The sequence below is a fragment of the Cetorhinus maximus genome, chromosome 28, assembly GCF_964194155.1.
Source record: "Cetorhinus maximus chromosome 28, sCetMax3.hap1.1, whole genome shotgun sequence".
In the NCBI taxonomy this organism is placed as follows: Eukaryota; Metazoa; Chordata; class Chondrichthyes; order Lamniformes; family Cetorhinidae; genus Cetorhinus; species Cetorhinus maximus.
The window spans coordinates 5928409-5951166 of record NC_135906.1 but is presented as its reverse complement, the minus strand read 5'-3'; the positions used below and the strand labels follow the sequence as shown (position 1 = coordinate 5951166).

At 49.9% G+C, this 22758-nt stretch overlaps 2 protein-coding genes across 2 annotated transcripts in view; both read right to left on the bottom strand.

The window, feature by feature from the left end:
• Nucleotides 1-5631, bottom strand: part of LOC144668780 (volume-regulated anion channel subunit LRRC8C-like) — a 49474-nt gene extending 43843 nt beyond the window's left edge. Inside the window, exon 1 of the mRNA XM_078531113.1 lies at nt 5501-5631. The gene's annotated coding sequence lies outside the window, so the exon portion shown is untranslated. The remainder of the gene's footprint in view (nt 1-5500) is intronic.
• A 942-nt stretch (nt 5632-6573) lies between these two features.
• Nucleotides 6574-22758, bottom strand: part of LOC144668783 (zinc finger protein Gfi-1b-like) — a 51732-nt gene continuing 35547 nt past the window's right edge. Inside the window, exons 6-7 of the mRNA XM_078531116.1 lie at nt 9314-9479; nt 6574-6865 (exon numbers count right to left, since the gene is read on the bottom strand). Coding sequence (XP_078387242.1) covers nt 6675-6865; nt 9314-9479 — 357 coding nt within the window. The 3' untranslated portion in view covers nt 6574-6674. The remainder of the gene's footprint in view (nt 6866-9313; nt 9480-22758) is intronic.

Here is a 22758-nt window from a genome sequence, read left to right as displayed (position 1 = left end):
GCAGAATGCCAAGCAGCCTTTGGAAAGCTGAAGGCAATCTTAATAAATGAACCATTGTTGGCCGCCCCTGACTTTACCAAACCTTTTAAAATGGCAATTGATGCTAGTGACTTGGGGGTAGGTGCAGTCCTATTACAAGATGATAAATTAGGGATAGAGAAGCCGGTGGGGTACTTTTCCAAAAGAAACGAAATCAATTTCAGAGGAAGTACTCAACAGTAGAAAAAGAAAATCTAGCATTGTTGTCTCTTCAACACTTTGGAATTTATGTCTGACACGATAACAAAGAAACACTAATCTACACTGACCATAATCCACTGGCGTTTACTGAAAGGCTTAAAACTCAAAATGCAAGACTGTTTAAATGAGTCTATTGTTCCAACCATTCAATGTAAAGATTGTTCACATTGCTGGTGAAGATAATGTGATCGCAGATACATTGTCTCGGGTGTAAAACACTGAAATAAGTTAAAGGGGTAAAGAATGCTGAAGAATGTATAAGATTGTATAAAGGGGAGGAAGGATGAATGAAAGTAAGTCTCGTGTTTTGTTGTCCATGTGTCACATACCTTGTGATGAAACACATTTTTGAAATGCTGTTTCATCTCTTTTAAGTGTGCAGGCAAGTAAGGAACACATCTTTTTATTTTCTGTTGGATTGTGGGTTAAAATTACAATGGCTGCAGGTTGAAAGACATGTCCACTGGAAGAGGATGGGAGATATATATACAATGTTGCAGTCCTGGAACAGAGTGTTACATGAAAGTCAGGATGGTGCCGGAAAGGAGTCCTGGACCAAGGGAGCTCCTTGGCAACAATGTTTTAATTGGCTCCTGACCAGGTGACCAGGTTTTATGTTAGAGCAGTGCAGAATAGCTCCTAACCCGAAAGGAACAAGACCTAAAACCTCTTTCTCCTGTGTGTGGAAGATTCCAGAAATTCCACAACAAAAAGCTCCTGGCCTGCAAAGAGAAAACATCTAAAATCTCCTTTCTTCATATCTCTATAACCTGCTCTCTCTGAGGAAACCTCTGTAAAAAGGAAAAGGGGAAAACCATTGTTAGAGACATTGAAAAGCAAATTCTCAAAAGGTGAACTAAAGACTGAAAGTGCTGGGAAGACCACCTCATGTCATCAACAAGAACTGAAAGGAATTTGGAAAACATCGATCAAAATCAACCCATCAAATCCTGTACTCCGGATTGGTGTTATTGAGCTGTTTTATCCCACCCTTAAAACCCATGTGTATCTTATGTGTAATGTGTGTGTCTGTGTTTGGGGATTTAAGAAGGGGGTAGAGTTTAAGCTATAGTATTAAAAGTTAGCAGTTTATATTTCTTTCTTTTGCCACTGGTTAACAACAGTTTTTTCAATAAAGAGTTATTTATTTATTAAGATTACAAACCTGGTGCTTGTATTCTGTTAACCTAATTTAAACAGTTAGGTAGAATTGGGGAAATCTGGTGATTTGGTCAAACTTTTCACATTAGCTGCAGCTAGGGGAACAGTGGGTCTTGATATTACAGTGCACTATCCCCAGTGAGTCATGACAAAATGGATGAATTGTTAGCACAGATGGAAATAAATATGTATGACCTGATAGCCATTACTGAGACATGGTTGCAGAATGACCAAGGCTGGGACCTGAAAATTGAAGGGCATTCGACATTTTGAAAAAAACATAGGAAGCTAGGAAAAGTGGTGGGGTAGCTCTGTTAATTAAGGATATCATTAGTACAGCAGTGAGAGATGACCTTAACTCAAAACAGAAAGATATAGAATCAGTTTGGGTAGAGAAAAGAAATGGGAAAGCTAAGAGGTCACTTGTGGGAGTAGTTTACAGGCCCCCTAACAGCGGTTACATGGTAGATCAGAGTATACAGGAAGAATTAAATGGGACGTGTAAGAAAGGTACCGCAATAATCATGGGAGACTTTAATATACATGCAGATTGGGTGAATCAGATTGGAAGAGGTAGCCTGGAAAATGAGTTCATACAGTGTATTCGGGGCAATTTCTTAGAGCAGTACATTCTAGAGCCAACCAGGGAGCAGGCTATTCTAGACCTGGTAATTAGCAATGAGACAGGGTTAATCAATAACCTCATAGTGAAGGTGCCTCGAGGTGACAGCGATCATAACATGATAGAATTTCAAGTTCAGTTTGAAGGGGAGAAGGGTGAGTCTAAAACTAGTGTTTTAAACCTGAATAAAGGTAATTATAAGGGTGTGAAATCAGAGCTAGCTAAAGTGAACTGGGAAACTGGTTTAAAGATAGGACAGTAGAGATGTAGCGGCAGACATTTCAGGAGATATTCAATTACTCTGAGCAAAGATTTATCCTAGTGAGAAAGTAAGGATCTTTGAGAAGGATACATCATCGATGGCTGAATAAGGAAGTTAAGGAGAGCATCAAATTGAAAGAAACACTATACAAATTTGCAAAGTTTAGTGGTAGGTCAGAAGATTGATCAGATTTTTAAAACCAGCAAAGAATGACTAAAAAAGATAAAGAGGGAGAAAGTAGAGTATGAGAGAAAGATAGCTAGTAATATAAAAGCAGACAATAAGAGTTTCCACAAGTATTTAAATAGGAAAAGAGTAACTAAAGCTAGTGTTGGCCCACGAGGGAGTGAGGCTGGGGGATTAATAATGGAAAGCAAGGAAATGGAATAGGTGTTGAACAGGTATTTTGTGTCTGTTTTCACTGTAAAGACTTAGAAAACTTCCCAAAGATACTTGTAAATCAAAAGGTAGACAGGAGCAAGGAATTTAAAACAATCACCATCACTAGAGAAAAGATGCTGGGAAAACTATTAGACCTAAAGTCCCCGGAACCAGATGTTCTGCATATTAGGGTCTTAAGAGAAGTAGCTGTGGTGATAGTAGATGCATTGGTTATAATCTTCCAAAATCCCATAGATTCGGGAAGGGTCCCAGTGAATTGGAAAATAACGAATGTAACATTTTTATTCAAGAAAGGAAGGAGACAGAAAGCATGAGACTACAGACCAATTAGACTAACATCAGTCATAGGGAAATTGCTAGAATCCATTATTAAGGAAATTAAGGCAGGATACTTAGAAAATCATAATTTGACCGGGCAGAGTCAACATGGCTTTGTGCAAGGGAAATCTCTAACTGATTTATTGGAGTTTTTTGAGGAAGTAACGAGCAAGGTGGATAAAGGGGATCCAGTAGATGTGGTGTACTTAGATTTCCAAAAGGCATTTGATAAGGTGCCACATCAAAGGTTACTAACTAGATAAGGTTACATGGTGTAGTGGGTAACATATTAGCATAGGTAAAGAATTGGTTAGCTAACAGGAAGCAGAGTAGAGATGAATGGATCATTTTTAGGTTGGAAGGCTGTAACTAGTGGAGTGTCACAGTGATCAGTGTTGGGGCCTCAACTATTTACAATCCACATCAATGATTTGAATGAAGGGACTGAATGTATGGTAGCTAAATTTGCTAATTACACCAAGATATAAGACCATAAGACATAGGAGCAGAAATTAGGCCATTCGGCCCATCGAGTCTGCTCCGCCATTCAATCATGGCTGATAAGTTTCTCAACCCCATTCTCCCGCCTTCTCCCCGTAACCTTTGATCCCCTTACCAATCAAGAACCTATCTATCTCGGTCTTAAATGCACTCAATGACCTGGCCTCCACAGCCTTCTGTGGCAATGAATTCCATAGATTCACCACTCTCTGGCTAAAGAAGTTTCTCCTCATCTCTGTTCTAAAAGGTCTTCCCTTTACTCTGAGGCTGTGCCCTCGGGTCCTAGTCTCTCCTACTAATGGAAACATCTTCCCCACGTCCACTCTATCCAGGCCTTTCAGTATTCTGTAAGTTTCAATCAGATCCCCCCTCATCCTTCTAAACTCCATCGAGTATAGACCCAGAGTCCTCAAGCGTTCCTCATATGTTAAGCCTTTCGTTCCTGGGATCATTCTCGTGAACCTCCTGTAGGAATAAGTAGGAAAGTAAGTTGTCAAGAAGAGGTAGAGAGACCGCAAAGGGATACAGACAGGTTAAATGAATGGGGAAACATTTGACAGATGAAGTATAATGTGGGAAAATGAGAACTTGTGCACTTTAGCAAGAAGAATAGAAAAGCAATATACTATTAAATGGGGAGAGATTGCAGAACTCGGTGGTACAGAGGGATCTGGGTGTCCTGGTACATGAATCACAAAAGTTTAGTATACAGGCACAGCATTTATTGCAAGAGTAATGGAATATAAGAGGACCTTGGTGAGACCACATCTGGAATACTGTGTACAGTTCTGGTCTCCTTATTTGAAAAAAGATATAATTGTGTTAGGAACAGTTCAGGGGAGGTTCGTTCAACTCATTCCTCAGATGAGGGGCTTATCTTATGAGGGAATGTTGAACAAGTTGGGCCTGTACCCATTGGAGTTTAGAAGAATGAGAGCTGATCTTATTGAAACATATAAGAGCCTGAGGGGATTTGACAGGGTACACACCGGGAGGCTGTTTCCACTTGTGGGGAGACTAGAACCAGAGGACACAGTTTAAGGATATGAGGTCTACTAGTTAAGACTGAGGTGTAGAGAATTTTTTTCTCTCAGAGGGTTGTCAGTCTGTGGAACTCTCCTCCTCAGAAAGCAGCGAGACTGGGTCACTGAACATGTTCAAGGCTGAGTTAGTCAGATTTTTGATCGACAAGAGGGTCAGGGTTATGGGGGACAGACAGGAAAGTGGAGGTGAGACCACAATCAGATCAGCCATGACTGTATTGAATGGTGGAACAGGCTTGAAGGGCTGAATGGCCTCCTCCTGCTTCTAATTCCCGTGTTCCGATAGAAATGCGAATCTTTCTTTTGACTCCTCCACATCCTCTCTCCCCCTCCTCCTTGATTTCCTCTCACTCCCTCAATCTCTCTATCACTGTCTCTGTCTCCTTTTCCCTTTGCCTCTCAGTCCCTCTAACTCCCGCTCTATCTTCTTTCCGTCTGTGTTACTTTCTCCCTCTCCCTCAGTCTCTCTCTTTCTCTCTCTCTCTGTGGCTTTCTCTTCCTGTTTCTCTTTGCCTGTCTCTCTGTGATTCTCTTCTCTCTTTTCTCTCTCTTTCGGTTTCTCTCTGTTTTTCTCTCACTCTGTTTCCCTCACAGTTTTTCTTTCTCTCTTTCTCTCTCTCTCTCTTTCTCTGTTTCTCTCACTCTGTTTCCCTCACATTCTTTCTCTCTCTGTGTTTTTCTCTCTCTCTCTATTTCTCTTTCTCTCTATCTCTGTCTCTCTTGGCATGTTGCTCTCCCTCTCTCTGTTTCATGTTTCTCTCTGTTTCTCTCTCTCTCTCTGTCCCCGTGATGCTCTCTCTCTCCCTGTTCGTTTCTCTCTCTGTCTCTCTCTCTCGGTGTGTTGCTCTCTCTCTCTCTCTCTGTTTCTCTCTCTCTGGTACTCACACACACGCACACTGGTCATTTCCTATACGAACACGGTAACTAGATTGTGCACTGCTCTGGACTCACCCGCACTCTGCTCTCTCTCTGTCAGAAACTCTCCGTGGGGCTGCAATTCGGGAATCAGCTGCTCCCCTCTCTCACTCTCAGCCACTCAGAGCCAGAATTGATCCACCCACCGCCTCAACAAGTCAGGTTACAAACAGGTCTCAGCACAGAGGACTCAGCTGGGTACCGACTCTGGGCCTCCACCCCAGGAAATACAGTTCCTGTCACTGGCTTTACAAAAACAATTTGCATTTCCTTTTGCACAAAGGGAATTTTTTTCTAGTCAAATTGCTCCTCCGCCCTTTCTGGGATATATCAGCTTTAGCACAGTCTGACCGGGCTCCTTGGCTGTGAAAGCATCACACTCCAGCCCAATGCTTTGCTGGCCTGTCACTGAGACCAGGAAGCTGTGGTCTGTTGTTTCTCCGTCCAGTTCCTGGACAGAGGGAGTGAGTGGGATAGTTCTCCAGCAACCTTTCAGTAACCATTACACACACCATCCCATTGTTCAACGAGGATCTTTTTATTAATTAAAATATATAGAATACAAACATTGGAGCTAAAAAATGAACTCAGGCACATGACTGTGTCAGTGGTTATGAAAGAATCCTGGTTTGACTAGGGACTGTCTCCCGGTGACAGGAACCTCCAGTTTTATCCCCATGGGTTCAGCTCTGAGCACTCAGGCCACTTTCTGTTCTGAATTTCTGGGCATTTACACATTGTTACACCTTAAAACACTTTTTGAAAATACATCATTTTTCCTTTATTTATTTGTTCACGGGGACGTGGGCTTCGCTGGCTAGACCAGCGTTTATTGCCCATCCCTAGTTGCCCTCGAGAGGGTGGTGGTGAGCTGCCTTCTTCAACCGCTGCAGTCCATGTGCAGTAACCCTGCAGGGAGGATAAGGAATCCTGGATTGAGGATGTTATTACTGGGATCTGCCTCCCCAGACTGTGGTGCAGGAGTAGTTCTGCTCTGCAGAAAGAGGCACAGGATACAGCCACGCTGAACGACAGCTCCGCACAGACGTCTTTGGAGAGCCAAGGAATTCAGGAACATCTCATTGATCAGGGAGCTACTGGCTCAAGGTCTCAAGGTGTCCCCTCATTGGCTGAATCAGAGGGCTGGGACATGGTTCATTGGCTGATCCAGGGAGCTGGCGTGTTCCTGATTGGCTGCCTTTCCCGTGACCTATACAGCAGCTGAGTTCATCCCGATATGTGTCTCCTGATGCCTGCGCAAGTCGACTTTCCTCTGAAACCCTTTGCCACACACAGAGCAGATGAAAGGTTTGAAGCCGGTGTGTTTTCTGCTGTGGGTGATGAGGTTTGAGCTCTGGCTGAAAGCTTTCCCACACACCTGACACTTGTGAGGCTTTTCACCTACAACAAAACATTGACAGCAAGAAAATATTCATCATCTAGTGACAGTGATCAGTATTAAAGCTCCAGTATTAAACCCCCAGTATTAAACCCCCAGTATTGAACCTCCAGTATTAAACCTCCAGTATTAAATCCCCAGTATTAAATCCCCAGAATTGAACCTCCAGTATTAAATCTCCTGTGGAGCGATCCCAGTACCTGTGGGGAGTGTGCTGGAGCGATCCCAGTATCTGTGGAGAGTGTGGAGTGATCCCAGTACCTGTGGGGGGTGTGCTGGAGCGATCCCAGTACCTGTGGGGAGTGTGCTGGAGCGATCCCAGTATCTCTGGAGAGTGTGGAGTGATCCCAGTACCTGTGGGGAGTGTGCTGGAGTGATCCCAGTACCTGTGGGGAGTGTGCTGGAGACGATCCCAGTACCTGTGGGGATTGAGCTGGAGCGATCCCAGTACCTGTGGGGAGTGTGCTGGAGCGATCCCAGTATCTGTGGGGATTGAGCTGGAGTGATCCCAGTACCTGTGGGGGGTGTGCTGGAGCGATCCCAGTACCTGTGGGGAGTGTGCTGGAGCGATCCCAGTATCTCTGGAGAGTGTGGAGTGATCCCAGTACCTGTGGGGAGTGTGCTGGAGTGATCCCAGTACCTGTGGGGAGTGTGCTGGAGTGATCCCAGTACCTGTGGGGAGTGTGCTGGAGACGATCCCAGTACCTGTGGGGATTGAGCTGGAGCGATCCCAGTACCTGTGGGGATTGAGCTGGAGCGATCCCAGTACCTGTGGGGATTGGGCTGGAGCGATCCCAGTCCCTGTGGGGATTGAGCTGGAGTGATCCCAGTATCTGTGGGGATTGAGCTGGAGTCATCCCAGTACCTGTGGGGATTGGGCTGGAGTGATCCCAGTACCTGTGGGGAGTGTGCTGGAGTGATCCCAGTACCTATGGGGATTGAGCTGGAGTCGATCCCAGTCCCTGTGGGGAGTGAGCTGGAGTGATCCCAGTACCTGTAGGGATTGAGCTGGAGTCGATCCCAGTACCTGTGGAGAGTGTGCTGGAGCGATCCCAGTACCTGTGGGGATTGAGCTGGAGCGATCCCAGTACCTGTGGGGGGTGTGCTGGAGTGATCCCAGTACCTGTGGGGATTGAGCTGGAGTGATCCCAGTACCTGTGGGGATTGAGCTGGAGCGATCCCAGTACCTGTGGGGATTGAGCTGGAGCGATCCCAGTACCTGTGGGGAGTGAGCTGGAGTGATCCCAGTACATGGGGAGTGTGCTGGAGTGATCCCAGTACATGGGGAATGTGCTGGAGCGATCCCAGTACCTGTGGGGAGTGTGCTGGAGTGATCCCAGTACATGGGGAATGTGCTGGAGTGATCCCAGTACCTGTGGGGAGTGTGCTGGAGTGATCCCAGTACATGGGGAATGTGCTGGAGTGATCCCAGTACCTGTGGGGAGTGTGCTGGAGCGATCCCAGTACCTGTGGGGAGTGTGCTGGAGTGATCCCAGTACCTGTAGGGATTGAGCTGGAGTCGATCCCAGTACCTGTGGAGAGTGTGCTGGAGCGATCCCAGTACCTGTGGGGATTGAGCTGGAGCGATCCCAGTACCTGTGGGGGGTGTGCTGGAGTGATCCCAGTACCTGTGGGGATTGAGCTGGAGCGATCCCAGTACCTGTGGGGATTGAGCTGGAGCGATCCCAGTACCTGTGGGGATTGAGCTGGAGCGATCCCAGTACCTGTGGGGAGTGAGCTGGAGTGATCCCAGTACATGGGGAGTGTGCTGGAGTGATCCCAGTACATGGAGAATGTGCTGGAGCGATCCCAGTACCTGTGGGGAGTGTGCTGGAGTGATCCCAGTACATGGGGAATGTGCTGGAGTGATCCCAGTACCTGTGGGGAGTGTGCTGGAGTGATCCCAGTACATGGGGAATGTGCTGGAGTGATCCCAGTACCTGTGGGGAGTGTGCTGGAGCGATCCCAGTACCTGTGGGGAGTGTGCTGGAGTGATCCCAGTACCTGTGGGGATTGAGCTGGAGCGATCCCAGTACCTGTGGGGAATGTGCTGGAGTGATCCCAGTACCTGTGGGGAATGTGCTGGAGCGATCCCAGTACCTGTGGGGAATGTGCTGGAGCGATCCCAGTACCTGTGGGGAATGTGCTGGAGCGATCCCAGTACCTGTGGGGAATGTGCTGGAGCGATCCCAGTACCTGTGGGGAGTTTGCTGGAGTGATCCCAGTATCTGTGGGGATTGAGCTGGAGCGATCCCAGTACCTGTGGGGAGTGAGCTGGAGCGATCCCAGTACCTGTGGGGATTGAGCTGGAGCGATCCCAGTACCTGTGGGGAGTGGGCTGGAGTGATCCCAGCACCTGTGGGGAATGTGCTGGAGCGATCCCAGTACCTGTGGGGAATGTGCTGGACATTATCCTTACCTGTGGGGAATGTGCTGGACATTATCCTTACCTGTGTGGATGAAGGTGTGTTTTTTCATGTCGGACTTCTGATGGAAGCATTTCCCACAATACTGACAGGGATAGGGCCGAGTGTCGGAGTGGATCAGCAGGTGTGTGGAAAGTGTCGAGGAACGTTTGAAATTTTTTCCACAGATCTTACAGCTGAAACTCTTTTCCTGCAAAAGGAGGGCAGAATACAGATAAAGAGCTTTATCTTTTTCCACTGTTCACCCTCCTGGAGGTGCTAATTTCTGCAAGATTCCCCTAGTTGGCCCCCTCCCATTTCCGATTTACTCATTGAGGTTAAACTAAGAACCAACAATGAGACAATAATGTGAGCATCACAACCAGGAGTGGTCCAATCCATCTGACATCCCACACTCATCTCCAAGTACTGATGGGGACTGGATCTGGCTGATGCACCTCTCTATACTGCAAAACGCAATCAACCACTCTCCATCGTTAAACCTGTACCAATCCCAAACTAATCCCACTGTCCCGCTCTCTCCCCATAGCCCTGTACCAATCCCAAACTAATCCCACTGTCCCGCTCTCTACCCATAGCCCTGTATCAATCCCCAAACTAATCCCACTGTCCCGCTCTATCCCCATAGCCCTGTATCAATCAAAACTAATCGCACTGCCCCGCTCTCTCCCCATAGCCCTGTATCAATCCCAAACTAATCCCACTGCCCCGCTCTCTCCCCATAGCCCTGTATCAATCCCAAACTAATCCCACTGCCCCGCTCTCTCCCCATAGCCCTGTATCAAACCCAAACTAATCCCACTGCCCCGCTCTCTCCCCATAGCCCTGTATCAATCCCCAAACTAATCCCACTGTCCCGCTCTCTCCCCATAGCCCTGTATCAATCCCAGACTAATCCCACTGCCCCGCTCTCTCCCCATAGCCCTGTATCAATCCCAAACTAATCCCACTGTCCCGCTCTCTCCCCATAGCCCTGTATCAATCCCAAAATAATCCCACTGTCACTCTCTCTCCCCATAGCCCTGTATCAATCCCAAACTAATCCCACTGCCCCACTCTCTCCCCATAGCCCTGCATCAATCCCAATCTAATCCCACTGCCCCGCTCTCTCCTCATAGCCCTGTATCAATCCCAAACTAATCAAACAGCCCCGCTCTCTCCCCATAGCCCTGTATCAATCCAAAACTAATCCCACTGTCCCGCGCTCTCCCCATAGCCCAGTATCAATCCAAAACAAATGCCATGGTCCCGCTCTCTCCCCATAGCCCTGAATCAATCCCAAACTAATCCCACTGCCCCGCTCTCTCCCCATATCCCTGTATCAACCCCCAAACTAATCCCACTGTCCCGCTCTCTCCCCATAGCCCTGTATCATTCCCCAAACTAATCCCACTGCACCGCTCTATCCCCATAGCCCAGTATCAATCCCAATCTAATCCCACTGTCCCGCTCCCTCCCCATAGCCCTGTATCAATCCCAAACTAATCCCACTGCCCCGCTCTCTCCCCATAGCCCTGTATCAATCCCAAACTAATCCCACTGCCCCGATCTCTCCCCATAGCCCTGTATCAATCCCAAACTAATCCCACTGCCCCGCTCTCTCCCCATAGCCCTGTATCAATCCCGAAACTAATCCCACTGCCCCTATCTCTCCCCATAGCCCTGTATCAATCCCAGACTAATCCCACTGTCCCGCTCTCTCCTCATAGCCCTGTATCAATCCACAAACTAATCACACTGACCCGTTCTCTCCCCATAGCCCTGTATCAATCCCAAACTAATCCCACTACCCGCTCTCTCCCCATAGCCCTGTATCAATCCCAATCTAATCCCACTACCCGCTCTCTCCCCATAGCCATGTATGAATCCCAAACTAATTCCTCTGCCCCGCTCTCTCCCCATCACCCTGTATCAATCGCAAAACTAATCCCACTGCACTGCTCTATCCCAATAGCCCAGTATAAATCCCAATCTAATCCCACTGTCCCGCTCCCTCCCCATAGCCCTGTATCAATCCCAAACTAATCCCACTGCCCCGATCTCTCCCCATAGCCCTGTATCAATCCCAAACTAATCCCACTGTCCCGCTCTCTCCCCATAGCCCTGTATCAATCCCAAACTAATCCCACTGTCACTCTCTCTCCCCATAGCCCTGTATCAATCCCAAACTAATCCCACTGCCCCGATCTCTCCCCATAGCCCTGTATCAATCCCAAACTAATCCCACTGTCCCGCTCTCTCCCCATAGCCCTGTATCAATCCCAAACTAATCCCACTGCCCCACTCTCTCCCCATAGCCCTGTATCAATCCCAATCTAATCGCACTGCCCCGCTCTCTCTTCATAGCCCTGTATCAATCCCAAACTAATCACACTGTCCCGCTCTCTACCCATAGCCCTGTATCAATCCAAAACAATTGCCATTGGCCCGCTCTCTCCCCATAGCCCTGTATCAATCCCAAACTAATCCCACTGCCCCACTCTCTCCCCATAGCCCTGTTTCAATCCCGAAACTAATCCCATTACCCCGCTCTCTCCCCATAGCCCTGAATCAATCCCGAAACTAATCCCACTGCCCCGATCTCTCCCCATAGCCCTGTATCAATCCCGAAACTAATCCCATTACCCCGCTCTCTCCCCATAGCCCTGAATAATTCCTGAAACTAATCCAACTGCCCCGATCTCTCCCCATAGCCCTGAATAATTCCTGAAACTAATCCAACTGCCCTGCTCTCTCCCCATAGCCCAGTATCAATCCCAAACTAATCCCTCTGCCCCACTCTCTCCCCATAGCCCTCTATCAATCCCAAACTAATCCCACTGCCCCCGCTATCTCCCAATAGCCCTGTATAAATCCCAAACTAATCCCATTTACCCGCTCTCTCGCTATAGCCCGATATAAATCTCCAAACTAATCCCACTGTCCCGCTCTCTCCCCATACCCCTGTATAAATCCCAAACTAATCCCACGGTCCCGCTCTCTCCCCATAGCCCTGTATCAATCCCAAACTAATCCCACTGCCCCGCTCACTCCCCATAGCCCAGTACCAACCTGAAACTAATCCCACTGTCACGCTCTCTCCCCATAGCCCTGTATCAATCCCAGACTAATCCCACTGTCCCGCTCTCTCCTCAAAGCCCTGTATCAATCCATAAAATAATCCCACTGTCCCGCTCTCTCCTCATAGCCACGCTCTCACCCCATTGCCGTGTATCAATCCCAAACTAATCCCACGGCCCCGCTCTCTCCCCATAGCCCTGTATCAATCCCCAAACTAATCCCACTACGCGGCTCTCTCCCCATAGCCCAGTATCAATCCCCAAACTAATCCCACTTACCCGCTCTCTCGCCATAGCCCGGTATAAATCTCCAAACTAATCCCACTGTCCCGCTCTCTCCCCATAGCCCTGTATAAATCCCAAAAAAACCCCACTGTCCCGCTCTCTCCCCATAGCACTGTATCAATCCCAAACTAATCCCACTGCCCCGCTCTCTCCCCATATCCCGGTATCAATCCCAGACTAATCCCACTGTCCAGCTCTCTCCTCATAGTCCTGTATCAATCTCAAACTAATCCCACTGTCCCTCTCTATCCCCATAGCCCTGTATAAATCCCAAACTAATCCCACTGTCCCGCTCTCTCCCCATAGCCCTGTATGAATCCCAGCCTAATCCCACTGTCCCGCTCTCTCCTCATAGTCCTGTATCAATCTGAAAGTAATCCCACTGTCGCGCTCTCTCCCCATAGCCCTGTATAAATCCCAGACTAATCCCACTGTCCCGCTCTCTCCTCATAGCCCTGTATCAATCCACAAACTAATCCCACTGTCCCGCTCTCTCCTCATAGCCCTGTATCAATCCCAAACTGATCCCACTGTCGCGCTCAGTCCCCATAGCCCTGTATGAATCCCAGACTAATCCCACTTTCCCGCTCTGTCCTCATAGCCCTGTATCAATCCCCGAACTAATCACACTGACCCGTTCTCTCCCCATAGCCCTGTAACAATCCCAAACTAATCCCACTGCCCCGCTCTCTCCCCATAGCCCTGTATCAATCCCAAACTAATCAAACTGACCCGTTCTCTCCCCATAACCCTGTATCAATCCCCAAACTAATCCCACTGCCCCGCACACTCCCCATAGCCCTGTATCAATCCAAAACCAATCCCACTGTCCCGATCTCTCCCCATAGCCCGGTAACAATCCCAAACTAATCACACTGCCCCGCTCTCTCCTAATAGCCCTGTATCAATCCCAAACAAATTCCACTATTCCCCTCTCACCACATACCCCTGTACCAATCCCAAACTAATCCCACTGTCCCCCTCTCTCCCCATGCCCCTGTACCAATCCCAAACTAATCCCACTGTCCCCCTCTCTCCCCATACCCCTGTATCAATCCCAGACTAATCCCACTGCCCCGCTCTCTCCCAATAGCCCTGTATCAATCCTGAAACTAATCCCACTGCCCCGATCTCTCCCCATAGCCCAGTATCTACCCCCAAACTAATCCCACTGTCCCGCTCTCTCCCCATAGCCCTGTATCAATCCCAAACTAATCCCACTGTCCCGCTCTCTCCCCATAGCCCTGTATCTACCCCCAAACTAATCCCACTGTCCCGCTCTCTCCCCATAGCCCTGTATCAATCCCAAACTAATCCCACTGCCCCGCTCTCTCCCAATAGCCCTGTATCAATCCTGAAACTAATCCCACTGCCCCGATCTCTCCCCATAGCCCAGTATCTACCCCCAAACTAATCCCACTGTCCCGCTCTCTCCCCATAGCCCTGTATCAATCCCAAACTAATCCCACTGTCCCGCTCTCTCCCCATAGCCCTGTATCTACCCCCAAACTAATCCCACTGTCCCGCTCTCTCCCCATAGCCCTGTATCAATCCCAAACTAATCCCACTGTCCCGCTCCCTCCCCATAGCCCTGTATCAATCCCAAACTAATCCCACTGCCCCGCTCTCTCCCCATAGCCCTGTATCAATCCCGAAACTAATCCCACTGCCCCTATCTCTCCCCATAGCCCTGTATCAATCCCAGACTAATCCCACTGTCCCGCTCTCTCCTCATAGCCCTGTATCAATCCACAAACTAATCACACTGACCCGTTCTCTCCCCATAGCCCTGTATCAATCCCAAACTAATCCCACTACCCGCTCTCTCCCCATAGCCCTGTATCAATCCCAATCTAATCCCACTACCCGCTCTCTCCCCATAGCCATGTATGAATCCCAAACTAATTCCTCTGCCCCGCTCTCTCCCCATCACCCTGTATCAATCGCAAAACTAATCCCACTGCACTGCTCTATCCCAATAGCCCAGTATAAATCCCAATCTAATCCCACTGTCCCGCTCCCTCCCCATAGCCCTGTATCAATCCCAAACTAATCCCACTGCCCCGATCTCTCCCCATAGCCCTGTATCAATCCCAAACTAATCCCACTGTCCCGCTCTCTCCCCATAGCCCTGTATCAATCCCAAACTAATCCCACTGTCACTCTCTCTCCCCATAGCCCTGTATCAATCCCAAACTAATCCCACTGCCCCGATCTCTCCCCATAGCCCTGTATCAATCCCAAACTAATCCCACTGTCCCGCTCTCTCCCCATAGCCCTGTATCAATCCCAAACTAATCCCACTGCCCCACTCTCTCCCCATAGCCCTGTATCAATCCCAATCTAATCGCACTGCCCCGCTCTCTCTTCATAGCCCTGTATCAATCCCAAACTAATCACACTGCCCCGCTCTCTCCCCATAGCCCTGTATCAATCCAAAACTAATCCCACTGTCCCGCTCTCTACCCATAGCCCTGTATCAATCCAAAACAATTGCCATTGGCCCGCTCTCTCCCCATAGCCCTGTATCAATCCCAAACTAATCCCACTGCCCCACTCTCTCCCCATAGCCCTGTTTCAATCCCGAAACTAATCCCATTACCCCGCTCTCTCCCCATAGCCCTGAATCAATCCCGAAACTAATCCCACTGCCCCGATCTCTCCCCATAGCCCTGTATCAATCCCGAAACTAATCCCATTACCCCGCTCTCTCCCCATAGCCCTGAATAATTCCTGAAACTAATCCAACTGCCCCGATCTCTCCCCATAGCCCTGAATAATTCCTGAAACTAATCCAACTGCCCTGCTCTCTCCCCATAGCCCAGTATCAATCCCAAACTAATCCCTCTGCCCCACTCTCTCCCCATAGCCCTCTATCAATCCCAAACTAATCCCACTGCCCCCGCTATCTCCCAATAGCCCTGTATAAATCCCAAACTAATCCCATTTACCCGCTCTCTCGCTATAGCCCGATATAAATCTCCAAACTAATCCCACTGTCCCGCTCTCTCCCCATACCCCTGTATAAATCCCAAACTAATCCCACGGTCCCGCTCTCTCCCCATAGCCCTGTATCAATCCCAAACTAATCCCACTGCCCCGCTCACTCCCCATAGCCCAGTACCAACCTGAAACTAATCCCACTGTCACGCTCTCTCCCCATAGCCCTGTATCAATCCCAGACTAATCCCACTGTCCCGCTCTCTCCTCAAAGCCCTGTATCAATCCATAAAATAATCCCACTGTCCCGCTCTCTCCTCATAGCCACGCTCTCACCCCATTGCCGTGTATCAATCCCAAACTAATCCCACGGCCCCGCTCTCTCCCCATAGCCCTGTATCAATCCCCAAACTAATCCCACTACGCGGCTCTCTCCCCATAGCCCAGTATCAATCCCCAAACTAATCCCACTTACCCGCTCTCTCGCCATAGCCCGGTATAAATCTCCAAACTAATCCCACTGTCCCGCTCTCTCCCCATAGCCCTGTATAAATCCCAAAAAAACCCCACTGTCCCGCTCTCTCCCCATAGCACTGTATCAATCCCAAACTAATCCCACTGCCCCGCTCTCTCCCCATATCCCGGTATCAATCCCAGACTAATCCCACTGTCCAGCTCTCTCCTCATAGTCCTGTATCAATCTCAAACTAATCCCACTGTCCCTCTCTATCCCCATAGCCCTGTATAAATCCCAAACTAATCCCACTGTCCCGCTCTCTCCCCATAGCCCTGTATGAATCCCAGCCTAATCCCACTGTCCCGCTCTCTCCTCATAGTCCTGTATCAATCTGAAAGTAATCCCACTGTCGCGCTCTCTCCCCATAGCCCTGTATAAATCCCAGACTAATCCCACTGTCCCGCTCTCTCCTCATAGCCCTGTATCAATCCACAAACTAATCCCACTGTCCCGCTCTCTCCTCATAGCCCTGTATCAATCCCAAACTGATCCCACTGTCGCGCTCAGTCCCCATAGCCCTGTATGAATCCCAGACTAATCCCACTTTCCCGCTCTGTCCTCATAGCCCTGTATCAATCCCCGAACTAATCACACTGACCCGTTCTCTCCCCATAGCCCTGTAACAATCCCAAACTAATCCCACTGCCCCGCTCTCTCCCCATAGCCCTGTATCAATCCCAAACTAATCAAACTGACCCGTTCTCTCCCCATAACCCTGTATCAATCCCCAAACTAATCCCACTGCCCCGCACACTCCCCATAGCCCTGTATCAATCCAAAACCAATCCCACTGTCCCGATCTCTCCCCATAGCCCGGTAACAATCCCAAACTAATCACACTGCCCCGCTCTCTCCTAATAGCCCTGTATCAATCCCAAACAAATTCCACTATTCCCCTCTCACCACATACCCCTGTACCAATCCCAAACTAATCCCACTGTCCCCCTCTCTCCCCATGCCCCTGTACCAATCCCAAACTAATCCCACTGTCCCCCTCTCTCCCCATACCCCTGTATCAATCCCAGACTAATCCCACTGCCCCGCTCTCTCCCAATAGCCCTGTATCAATCCTGAAACTAATCCCACTGCCCCGATCTCTCCCCATAGCCCAGTATCTACCCCCAAACTAATCCCACTGTCCCGCTCTCTCCCCATAGCCCTGTATCAATCCCAAACTAATCCCACTGTCCCGCTCTCTCCCCATAGCCCTGTATCTACCCCCAAACTAATCCCACTGTCCCGCTCTCTCCCCATAGCCCTGTATCAATCCCAAACTAATCCCACTGTCCCGCTCCCTCCCCATAGCCCTGTATCAATCCCAAACTAATCCCACTGCCCCGCTCTCTCCCCATAGCCCAGTATCTACCCCCAAACTAATCCCACTGTCCCGCTCTCTCCCCATAGCCCTGTATCAATCCCAAACTAATCCCACTGCCCCACCCTCTCCCCATAGCCCTGTATCAATCCCGAAACTAATCCCATTACCCCGCTCTCTCCCCATAGCCCTGTATCTACCCCCAAACTAATCCCACTGTCCCGCTCTCTCCCCATAGCCCTGTATCAATCCCAAACTAATCCCACTGTCCCGCTCTCTCCCCATAGCCCTGTATCAATCCCAAACTAATCCCACTGCCCCACTCTCTCCCCATAACCCTGTATCAATCCCGAAACTAATCCCATTACCCCGCTCTCTCTCCATAGCCCTCTATCAATCCAAAACAAATCCCACTGTCCCGCTCTCTCCCCATAGCCCTGTATCAATTCCAAACTAATCCCACTGTCCCGCTCTCTCCCCATAGCCCTGTATCAATCCCAAACTAATCCCACTGCCCCACTCTATCCCCATAGCCCTGAATCAATCCCGAAACTAATCCCACTGCCCCGATCTCTCCCATAGCCCTGTATCAATCACCAAAACAATCCCACTACCCCGCTCTCTCCCCATAGCACTGTATCAACCCCCAAACTCATCCCACTGTCCCGCTCTCTCCCCATGGCCCTGTATAAATCCCAAACTAATGCCATTGTCCCGCTCAATCCCCATAGCCCTGTATCAATCCCAGACTAATCCCACTGCCCCGATCTCTCCCCATAGCCCTGTATCAATCCCAAACTAATCCCACTGTCCCGCTCTCTCTCCATAGCCCTGTATCAATCTCAAACTAATCCCACTGCCCCGCTCTCTCCCCATAGCACTGAATCAAACCCGAAACAAATCCCACTGCCCCGCTCTCACCCCATAGCACTGTATCAATCCCCAAACTAATCCCACTGTCCCGCTCTCTCCCCATAGCCCTGTATCAATCCCAGACTAATCCCACTGTCCCGCTCTCTCCTCATAGCCCTTTATCAATCCACAAACTAATCACACTGACCCGTTCTCTCCCCATAGCCCTGTATCAATCCCTAAACTAATCCCACTGTCCCGCTCTCTCCCCATAACCCTGTATCAATCCCAAACTAATCCCACTGCCCCGCTCTCTCCCCATAGCCATGTATGAATCCCAAACTAATTCCACTGCCCCGCTCTCTCCCCATAGCCCTGTATCAATCCCCAAACTAATCCCACTGCACCGCTCTATCCCCATAGCCCAGTATCAATCCCAATCTAATCCCACTGTCCCGCTCCCTCCCCATAGCCCTGTATCAATCCCAAACTAATCTCACTGCCCCGCTCTCTCCCCAAAGCCCTGTATCAATCCCCAAACTAATCCCACTGCCCCGATCTCTCCCGATAGCCCTGTATCAATCCCAAACTAATCCCACTGTCACCCTCTCTCCCCATAGCCCTGTATGAATCCCAAACTAATCCCACTGCCCCACTCTCTCCCCATAGCCCTCTATCAATCCCCAAACTAATCCCACTGCCCTGCACTCTCTCCCCATAGCCCTGTATCAATCCCCAAAATAATCCCACTGGCCCGCTCTCTCCCCATAGCCCTATATTAATCCCAAACTAATCCCACTGTCACGCTCTCTCCCCATAGCCCTGTATCAATCCCCAAACTAATCCCACTGCCCCACTCTCTCCCCATAGCCCTGTATCAATCCCAGATTAATCCCACTGTCCCGCTCTCTCCCCATAGCCCTGTATAAATCCCAAACTAATCCCATTGTCCCGCTCAATCCCCATAGCCCTGTATCAATCCCAGACTAATCCCACTGACCCGCTCTCTCCCCATAGCCCAGTATCAATCCCAAACTAATCCCTCTGCCCCACTCTCTCCCCATAGCCCTGTATCAATCCCAAACTAATCCCACTGCCCCCGCTATCTCCCCATAGCCCTGTATCAATCCCCAAACTAATCCCACTGCCCGGCTCTCTCCCCATAGCCCAGTATCAATCCCCAAACTAATCTCACTTACCCGCTCTCTCGCCATAGCCCGATATAAATCTCCAAACTAATCCCACTGTCCCGCTCTCTCCCCATACCCCTGTATAAATCCCAAACTAATCCCACTGTCCCGCTCTCTCCCCATAGCCCTGTATCAATCCCAAACTAATCCCACTGTCACTCTCTCTCCCCATAGCCCTGTATCAATCCCCAAAATAATCCCACTGGCCCGCTCTCTCCCCATAGCCCCGCTCTCTCCCCATAGCCCTGTATTAATCCCAAACTAATCCCACTGTCACGCTCTCTCCCCATAGCCCTGTATCAATCCCCAAACTAATCCCACTGCCCCACTCTCTCCCCTTGGCCCTGTATCAATCTCCAAACTAATCCCACTGCCCCACTCTCTCCCCATAGCCCTGTATCAATCCCAAACTTATCCCACTGCACCGCTCTCTCTCCCCATAGCCCTGTATCAATCCCAGACTAATCCCACTGTCCCGCTCTCTCCCCATAGCCCTGTATCAATCCCCAAACTAATCCCACTGCCCCGCTCTGTCCCCATAGCCCTGTATCAATCCCAGATTAATCACATTGCCCGCTCTCTGCCATAGCCCTGGATCAATCCCCAAACGAATCCCACTGCCCCACTCTCTCCCCATAGCCCTGTATCAATCCCCAATCTAATCCCACTGCCCCGCTCTCTCCCCATAGCCCTGTATCAATCCCAAACTAATCCCACTGTCCCGCTCTCTCCCCATACCCCTGTATCAATCCCAAACTAATCCCACTGCTCTGCTCCCTCCCCACAGCCCTGTATCAATCCCCAATCTAATCCCACTGCCCCGCTCTCTCCCCATAGCCCTGTATAATCCCAAACTAATCCCACTGTCCCCCTCTCTCCCCATAGCCCTGTTTCAATCACAAACTAATCCCACTAACCCCCTCGCTCCCCATAGCCCTGTAACAGTCCCAAACTAATCCCACTGTCCCGCTCTCTCCCCATAGCCCTGTATCAACCCTCAAACTAATCCCACTGCCCCGCTCTCTCCCGATAGCCCTGTATCAATCCCAAACTAATCCCACTGCCCCGCGCTCTCCCGATAGCCCTGTATCAATCCCAAACTAATCCCACTGCCCCGCGCTCTCCCCATAGCCCTGTATCAATCCCAAACTAATCCCACTGCCCCACTCTCTCCCCATAGCCCTGTATCAATCCCCAAACTAATCCCACTGCCCTGCACTCTCTCCCCATAGCCCTGTATCAATCCCAAACTAATCCCACTGGCCCGCTCTCTCCCCATAGCCCCGCTCTCTCCCCATGGCCCTGTATTAATCCCAAACTAATCCCACTGTCACGCTCTCTCCCCATCACCCTGTATCAATCCCCAAACTAATCCCACTGCCCCGCTCTCTCCCCATAGCACTGTATCAACCCCCAAACTCATCCAACTGTCCCGCTCTCTCCCCATAGCCCTGTATAAATCCCAAACTAATCCCATTGTCCCGCTCAATCCCCATAGCCCTGTATCAATCCCAGACTAATCCCACTGACCCGCTCTCTCCCAATAGCCCAGTATCAATCCCAAACTAATCCCTCTGCCCCACTCTCTCCCCATAGCCCTGTATCAATCCCAAACTAATCCCACTGCCCCCGCTATCTCCCCATAGCCCTGTATCAATCCCAAACTAATCCCACTGCCCCCGCTATCTCCCCATAGCCCTGTATCAATCCCCAAACTAATCCCACTGCCCGGCTCTCTCCCCATAGCCCAGTATCAATCCCCAAACTAATCTCACTTACCCGCTCTCTCGCCATAGCCCGATATAAATCTCCAAACTAATCCCACTGTCACTCTCTCTCCCCATAGCCCTGTATCAATCCCCAAACTAATCCCACTTCCCCGCACTCTCTCCCCATAGCCCTGTATCAATCCCCAAAATAATCCCACTGGCCCGCTCTCTCCCCATAGCCCCGCTCTCTCCCCATAGCCCTGTATTAATCCCAAACTAATCCCACTGTCACGCTCTCTCCCCATAGCCCTGTATCAATCCCCAAACTAATCCCACTGCCCCGCTCTCTCCCCATAGCCCTGTATCAATCCCCAAACTAATCCCACTGCCCCGCTCTCTCCCCATAGCCCTGTATCAATCCCAAACTAATCCCACTGCACCGCTCTCTCACCCCATTGCCCTGTATCAATCCCAGACTAATCCCACTGCACCGCTCTCTCACCCCATAGCCCTGTATCAATCCCAGACTAATCCCACTGTCCCGCTCTCTCCCCATAGCCCTGTATCAATCCCAAACTAATCCCACTGCACCGCTCTCTCACCCCATAGCCCTGTATCAATCCCAGACTAATCCCACTGTCACGCTCTCTCCCCATAGCCCTGTATCAATCCCCAAACTAATCCCACTGCCCCGCTCTGTCCCCATAGCCCTGTATCAATCCCAGATTAATCACACTGCCCCGATCTCTCCCCATAGCCCTTTATCAATCCCAAACTAATCACATTGCCCGCTCTCTGCCATAGCCCTGGATCAATCCCCAAACAAATCCCACTGCCCCACTCTCTCCCCATAGCCCTGTATCAATCCCCAATCTAATCCCACTGCCCCGCTCTCTCCCCGTAGCCCTGTATCAATCCCAAACTAATCCCACTGTCCCGCTCTCTCCCCATACCCCTGTATCAATCCCAAACTAATCCCACTGCCCCGCTCTCTCCCCATAGCCCTGTATCAATCCCAAACTAATCCCACTGTCCCCCTCTCTCCCCATAGCCCTGTTTCAATCACAAACTAATCCCACTAACCCCCTCGCTCCCCATAGCCCTGTAACAGTCCCAAACTAATCCCACTGCCCTGCTCTCTCCCCTTAGCCCTGTATCAATCCCAAACTAATCCCACTGTCCTGCTCTCTCCCCATAGCCCTGTATCAATCCCAAACTAATCCCATTGTCCCGCTCTCTCCCCATAGTGCTGTATGAATCCCAAACTAATCCCACTGCCCCGCGCTCTCCCCATAGCCCTGTATCAATCCCAAACTAATCCCACTGCCCCGCGCTCTCCCCATAGCCCTGTATCAATCCCAAACTAATCCCACTGCCCCGCTCTCTCCTCATAGCCCTGTATCAATCCCAAACTAATCACACTGCCCCACTCTCTCCCCATAGCCCTGTATCAATCCAAAACTAATCCCACTGTCCCGCTCTCTCCCCATAGCCCAGTATCAATCCAAAACAAATCCCATTGTCCCGCTCTCTCCCCATAGCCCTGAATCAATCCCAAACTAATCCCACTGCCCCGCTCTCTCCCCATATCCCTGTATCAAC